At 36.3% G+C, this 7,829-nt stretch overlaps 1 protein-coding gene across 2 annotated transcripts in view; it reads left to right on the forward strand.

Moving 5' to 3' along the window:
- nup133 (nucleoporin 133) overlaps positions 1-7,829 on the forward strand; it is a 72,126-nt gene that overhangs the window by 23,804 nt on the left and 40,493 nt on the right. For both annotated transcript variants that reach the window (XM_025002358.1, XM_017439540.3), the window contains 5 exons: positions 2,138-2,296; positions 3,483-3,618; positions 4,911-5,029; positions 5,520-5,600; positions 5,682-5,746. In XM_025002358.1, coding sequence (XP_024858126.1) covers positions 2,138-2,296; positions 3,483-3,618; positions 4,911-5,029; positions 5,520-5,600; positions 5,682-5,746 — 560 coding nt within the window. The remainder of the gene's footprint in view (positions 1-2,137; positions 2,297-3,482; positions 3,619-4,910; positions 5,030-5,519; positions 5,601-5,681; positions 5,747-7,829) is intronic.

Here is a 7,829-nt window from a genome sequence, read left to right on the forward strand (position 1 = left end):
ACCAAAAAAGTAGAACGGATTTTCAAAAAAATGTTCAGTTTATGAATAATGCGTAAACAAAAAATGTTTTCACAAAAAAAAATCTTTATTGAGCGTAACTTAAGAACAGTTTGAATTTTAGCAATAGTTTTCATACCAGGGGTGCCTAAAGCCAAAAAAAAGATTTCTTTCCATTTTCAGCTTGATCCAGCACTAGGGGGCTACACAGAGGTAAAATTTATACTGCCGAATTGGCTGAATGGATTTACGTGAAACTTGGTGGGGATCTTCAGGATACAACCCTGAAACTATGTTATCAATATGGTAATGATTGGTTAAAGTGGGCGTGGCTTAGGTGAAAAAATTTATGTGTAGCCTTTAACATTTTGAAAAATTCACAAAAAATCACTTGTTGAATTTAGAGTGCTAAGACTTGCAGGATATGTTCCATGCACAATCTGTAAAAGTGCAGATCAAAATTTCTGCCTCTATTTTCAAGCATGTCATTACGATCTACAAAGTTCGTAACTGAAGCTAGCAGTAGCAACTCGGACTCTGTTTGGCCGAACGACTTGAAATTTGGTACTCTGTTCACAAATAGCCTAACTAAAAAAAAACCAAAAATATCGCCTGAATTTGAGTGCCCCCTTGTGGTTAAGAAAGAAAAATATATAAATGCTAACCAACATAGCCAATTTTCATTTTATTTTGAAAAAAGCTTTAGACTATGGTGGATTGGAAAATTTGGGCAAACAAAGGACATGATAATTGTCATCTGTGAAAATTTGCAGATTTTTTTGACTCATTATTGATTTTTAACAAATTTCTGAATATATTTCAGTATGACCAGCTTAGCTACGACCAAGGTTAACTATTTCTTGTACAAAAGCCCTTGAGTGTGGAGATTTCCTAAAGTGCAAACAGTATTCTACATATAATCCCGGTGATGTGGGAATATTTGGGACATTTTATGATAAAGTTTCAATTTTTTGATTTTTGCCGTATTGGCTGGACATCATGAAAATGACGTTTTCAATTTTTCATAACGAATGTGCTCGATCCAGTAACATAGAAATAAAAGATTATTATTCCACATATAGGCATGGTCATTAGAGAATATTTTGGTAATTTTTTGGATAAGTTATGGATTTTTCATGAATATTTTTTTCTCTCATTGTGGTATAACATTACAGTTAACATTTTTTACTAAAACAGCATTGGAACTTGAGACATAAAGATACATGCGTATTATTACAGATGTAGACTTGATCATCTGACAATATTTTGGTATTTTTCGAATGAATATTGAATTTTTTATGAATTTATTTCTTTGCCTATGTGTGGTACCAAATGGCAGTTAGCTTTTCCTTCCCGAGCTCTCTTCACAAATTATACCATTGCGTCTTATGAAGCGTCTTTGAGTACGCACCGTACTGGCGAGTTTTGACTCGGCCCGCTTGCTAAGAGAGAAAGCGAAGCCACGCCGGCGGTGCGTCGGGATCCGAGTGCGCAAATAGGGGCGGAGCGTGGAGATATCTTTGATTTTGGGAGTTCATCAAAACGTTTTTGTTTGACACATAGACTGTTTGACATTGTTTACAGTCCAGATTGGATGATTATGACAGTAGCTGCAATGTGACTTTTGTTGTTTTTCTAGTGAGGTTACAGTTAGTTACTACTTTGCTGTACACGACTTGCTATCTTCCCTTCCCCCCCCCCATCCCCCCATTAATCACTAATAATAATAAATAACATAATTTATGTTCACCCATTTGAGTTGCAAATTAACATGAATTCAGTGTCTGAGCTGTTATAGTTATACGAATAAACCCCTATATGTTTATAGATGTTACAATAATAAATGGTGATCTGTCATTAAAGTCTTAGTCTAAAAAAATCTTTTAAAAAAATTTTAAAAAGTTAAGAATTAAAAAAAATAATTATTGGCTTGAAATTGCTTTTTACAAGCAAAGTTATAGACTCTGTAAAACAGGAGTGTAATATAAGAGAACTCTACTGGATGTATTCCAAACGTCTGAAACTAACTGTGTTTATACTCACTCAAAAATAAAAAATTTCAAAAATCAAACTTTTCTGAGAGCATTTCTATCTATTTAAACAAACTTTCTGTCTGGCCTCTTGTCATTTTCTGCTGTAGAACTTTGCTGACTTCCTGTTTCGGTGGTACATGGAGAAGGGGAAGAGGGGGAAGCTGCTGTCTCAGCCGGTTGCACAGCATCAACAGCTGACCAGCTTCCTGCAGGCTCATCAACACCTGAGCTGGCTGCACCTCATCCACATTCACAACTACGAAAGTGTACGCAACACACACGCGCGCAAAACCTACAACACTTTTTTGATCTTTATTTGTTGTGTTTTACCATCAAAGACCCTCACCAGGTTGGATTTTTATTTGCAATTTATTTTTTTTATTTAAATTTTATTTAAACCTTTATTTAACCAGCATACGTATTGAGTCATTTTACAGGAGCATCCTTGCCAAGACTGGCTACAGCACAAAAAACATAGTTACAGTTTTAAAACATTAAAACACATGACAGTGTAGACAGAATAATAATAATAATAATAATAATAATAATAACTAATAACTAGAAAGTTCCTGGAGAAACTTTGACGGGGCCTGCCATGTTGTGCGTTCGTGCTGAACCAAGATGGCTCCAAGAGCTGATCAGTTGCAGACAGGAATCAAAGGGTTAGGGTTAGGGTTACTAACTCCAATAAAGAGACACATGTTCGGTGTAGAATAATAGGTGCCTGCCAGCAGTGCATAGAGAGCAGTACAATGCCTTGCGAATGCCTCATTATCATATTAAAGCAGGAACAAAGAATTGGAAAATGGTATGTGATAAATCAGAAAATAAGGAAATACTAAATGAATAAGGGGAGTTGGAAAATAATGAATTTTTCAAAAAAATTGTTAAATGAAAAATAGATAAATGAAAAATGGGAACAAAAAGGGAAACATGACAAATGGATAAATGAAACTGGGAAATTGAAAATTGGGTAAATGGATAAAGGAATAAAGGGATAAATGAAAAATAGATTAATGAAAATTGGGTAAATGGATAAAGGGATAAATGAAAACAGATTAATGAAAATTGGGTAAAGGGATAAATGTATAAATGACTAAATAAAAATGGGAATATAAAAATGCCAATTAATCATTTATGTATTTATTTCACTCATTTATTGATTTATTTTACCCATTTATTTATTTATTTATTTAATTTTGGCTGAAATGGCTCTCTAAACAGTTAGTCTTTAAAAAGCCTTGCGAAGAATATTATGTAATAGTTAATTTGATTTAAAAGTAATTTGTAAAAAAATAATGTGACTTAAGGAAATAAACCAAATGAGTTAGTGCTTACTTTTTGTTTACTACAAAAAGTACTTTTAAAAACAAGCCATGTCCAGTGTAAACATTTATAAACTGCAGTTTTGATTTATATTGTTTGTAATATTGTAACCAATGATGTGTGCAGGCCCACAGGACTCTGTACAGCCAGGCCAACACGGAGACACGTTACTTTGTAAAGAAGAAGACTCTGCTGGCTCTCAGTAAGCTGACTGCGCTGGCCTCAGACCTCCCAGAAGAACAGCTCAACAAACAAGTCAACAGTAAGAACAAGTTTTCTCATGACAAAAACATTTTAATTTCCAATTGAGGTTTTTATTTTAAGTTAGGCTCCGTTTGTCAGCTGCACCGTTCATTGATTTTCTTTATGTTGGATCTAAGGAGTGACATTCACTGTGTTGTTAGTTATTTATTCAGTTGTGCGAACTATTAATACAATAGGTGTGGCTTGTAAGTAGACAGATGTTTGTCTACAGTTTTAGTGCTAAATTAAAACAATTATCAAGAACACAAATTAATCATTTCAGGATGTTTCTGTCAAAAATATTTCAATTAAGTAGTAAACTGTTAAATAGTTTTTTTTTCTAGTGTTAAATATTTAAAGACACTTGAGTTTTTATTGGGATTCTTAAAACGGTCTTAAAATCAGATAAATAGAACAATCTGAAGTCTCACTTCAACCATATAGTGATATGTAATATTGTATTTTTCTTAATTTTTACGTTTTTATTGTTCCAGTGTTAGTTAAAGTGGGGTTCTGAGAAAAAGTTATGATGAACAATCAATATCTTACTTGTTGTAGATGGCCCTTTGGGCCTGGACACGTTTCTTGCTACATTCCGTCTTTAGGTATCCAGCTGCAATCAGATGGTGTATCTGCATACATTTGGCAGTCTGAACAGAAATTTGTTTTGATTGTCAATGTAGGACCTCCTACTAAACTGAGGTGACCCCACATAAGCAGCTGAGCGGACCTCTAAGAAGTACAGAAAAGTTCTGACTAGATTGATAAGCTAACAGTTTGTCTGATCGAGGTCAGTTCCATAGCACATTTCTGCCATCTTAAAACAGCTGTAACCTCCAAAGTTTTAAAGCTATTCATGTGAATGCTATTTTAGGACTCTTTAGACCATCATCAGTTTTTCGTTGGCAGAAATATCCTAAAATTTAACTTTCTGAAGGGATTATATATCCTCTCTGGCCTGTGAATGCCTTGGGATCCTCTGAAATGAGTTGGAGTGTGTTGCAGAGGAGAGGAAGGTCTGTGTTTCCCTCCTGGACCTGCTGCCTCCACGACCAAACCACTGATAAGAAAAAGATAGAGATATGGATAGATGGAAGGATAAATAATGAAATTCTCCAGGTGTGGTTTTATAACCTGTCCACAAAACTCCATTTTAAAAGATCTGAACAGAAACTGAAACGCCAACCATTTCACAACTGTCCCACATTTCTAAATATAAAAGTAAATGGAAACTTGACGTAATGGATGTATGAAGCCTTTACCTTCCCTTGTAACTTGATCCCTTTTTATTTGTTTTTTTGCCTGGTTCAGATATTGTGGAGCAGGAACGCTTCTTTTTGCATCAGGAGACGCTGCCCAGACAGCTTCTGGAGGAGAAACAGCAAAACCCAGACATAATGCCTCTTCTCAGTGCACACAACCTCATACAGGTACAAAAACACACAAACACCTGCAGAGAAAACTGTCAGACACACTAGAAGTGGTTAAAGTTGTACATTTTAAAGTAAAGCTCAGATACACTCTCAACCAGACACAGTTATTGAACGACTGTTAACTGAAGGAGGCCCAACAAAAGGTTTTAGGTGTGGTAGCAGTTCTGTGAAGTCTGCAGTGAGCTCGTACAGCTAGACTGCAATCAAACTGCAGGCAGGACACGTGTCACTGTCCACATGTATCCAGACTGAGACCATTTGAATATAAAATAGTCCCAGTTTAAACTGAACACTGACTGACTAGAATGTTGTTGATGGAAAGACAGTCTTAGTTCGAATTTGTCATTTTTTACTCATTTAACATTAAATTATGCACAAAAAATCATGTAAGAAAGTTACTCACTTCCAGTTCTGCTTGAATTAATTTGCGTTCTTAATTTAAAAGTGGGAAAACAAGACTGATAGTAAAATGTTTTCTCCTCTACAGCTGTATATCTGTGATGACAACAGGCGAGCCAATGAATACGACTTTAAAAAGGCTTTGGACCTGCTAGAGTACATAGATGAGGTAACTTCCTGTTTGTGTTGTTTGACTGCGGAAAGGCAGTTTAACATCCGATTATGTTGACTTTTGGTCTTCATGTTGCAGGAGGAGTCAGTTGATATTGATGCACTGAAGTGTGAGATCTTTGGCAAAGTCCTCAGGAGAGACGAGTAAGATCTGCCATGTTCATCTATTCTTCTTTTTTCTTTGTTTTTATAAGCAGGAGATTTGTTTTCTGATTGCTGTTTTACTGGAACAAAAATAGTGATGAATAGGCTATTAATACTGGATGTAAATCTGTAGCTTCCCTCATCATTGTAGCAGATTTTGATTCATTTAGCTGCCTGGTTCAGTATTTCTGTTGATGTTCACAGGAAAGATTAGCTGGGCAAAATTTTTACAACATTAATAAGCTAAAGAGCCAAGTGCTCTCGTTAAAGCTTAGAAAAACCCAAAACAACTGAAAGAGAAAGAATGTTGGGTTACTGGCGATTGGAAACTGTCTGGAAAAGTGAATCATTGCTATCTTTGTTCAGACAGGAAATGCATTTTTATCTTTTTTTTTTTAGAACTTACACTTTTATTATTTTTAACAGAGCAATTACACAGCCATACATAAGCCATACATGGTACAAAACACAGGTGTTGACAGTATGAAGTTTTCCATAAAATAAACATCTTAGCATGGCATCTTTTGACCTTAGCATCACATATGAAGGCTCATCACCATACAGCTCTAAGACAAGAATACACTTTGGAAGGGATAGCAAAACTCCATATGCCTAAAGACAAACTTGTTGCACTTATTTACATCAACAGAGCTTCTGCAGGCCCCCAGCGCAGGCTAAAAGTAGTTTTTTTGAAGTCTTAATGAGTAAGTTATCTTTTCCATTTTATACAATTACCTCACTTTTTGTACCCATGAGTCATAGGAAGGTGGTTCCAATTGCATCCACCTGATTGTAATGCATTTTAGGGCTGCTGTAAGAAGTACATTTAGCAGATATACTTTAGCCTGTCCTGGGATACTAGCTGGTGTAATACCAAGTAACGCAACTGTAACATCTTTTGGTATATTTTCCTGAAAAATATGGTTTATAGCACTATACACCTCATCCCAAAGGTTTTGGAGTTTAGGGCATGACCAAAAAATGTGTGTATGATTGGGGACCGCTGAGCCAGTTTCTCCAACACAATCTTGGTACATTAGGATTCATCTTAGCGACTACATCTGGGGTTCTGAAATATCTGCTAATAATTTTCCATTTATATTCCCGCCACGTATTTGAGTTTGTAACCTGATGTGCCTCAGTCCAGACTCCCTCCCATGTTTCGTCAGAAATTATTTTGGCCGTCTCTGCCTCCCATCTTTGTTTTATCCAAGTGGGTTCGTTACGGTTCATTGACAGAAATATACTATATAACTTTGCTATCAATATTTTATCTCCACCCCCTTTCTGGAAATGGATTAGGAAGTTTTCTATTGGTGTGGGATTTAGTACTCTTTCCCAGTCCCGGTGTGCTGACAAAAAAGAACGCAACTGTAAATATCTAAACTTTTTTGGAGATGAAAATTCCTACATAACTCTTCAAAAGACATGAGGTTGTTCCTGTCGATCAACTGATGAAGAAATGTAAGCCCCTGTTCAGCCCATTTAGAAAAATGTTTGGGTGTGAAGAATTTAATATGTGCGATGCTTGTTAATATTGATATACCTCTTGGTAACCCGATGGAAGTTCGTACTTTGTTCCAAATGTCAAGTGTGGTTTTAGTCCATACAGGCAGTTCCTTTACTGGAATATCTAAAAATGGCAATACATTTAATGGTGCTGAGCACCTCGCATGCTCAATGCTCAGCCATCTTGTTTGAGAGTCCTGTTGGATCCATGAAATTAAAGGCTTTAACTGAGCTGCCCAAAAATAGTATTTTAGGACGGGAAGATTGAGACCCCCTTCTGTCTTACTTCTTTGTAGTGTTTTATATTTTATGCGAGTACACTTGCTTTGCCATATGACTTTTGATATAATTTTGTCCAATTCAACAAATGTAGATTTTGGTATTCCAACTGGTAACATCTGGAACAAGAACAACTAGAACTGCAAGCAGTTATCAACGGGTTCCAAGCCCCCACGCTCCGCCGGCGTGGCTTCGCCGCCTCTCTCGGCGAACGGGCCGAGTCGAAGCTCGCCAGGACGGTGCGTACTCAAAGGCGCTTCGTAAGACGCAACGGTATAATTTGTGAAGAAAGCTC

Source organism: Kryptolebias marmoratus, linkage group LG6 (genome assembly GCF_001649575.2).
Source record: "Kryptolebias marmoratus isolate JLee-2015 linkage group LG6, ASM164957v2, whole genome shotgun sequence".
Classification (NCBI taxonomy): domain Eukaryota; kingdom Metazoa; phylum Chordata; class Actinopteri; order Cyprinodontiformes; family Rivulidae; genus Kryptolebias; species Kryptolebias marmoratus.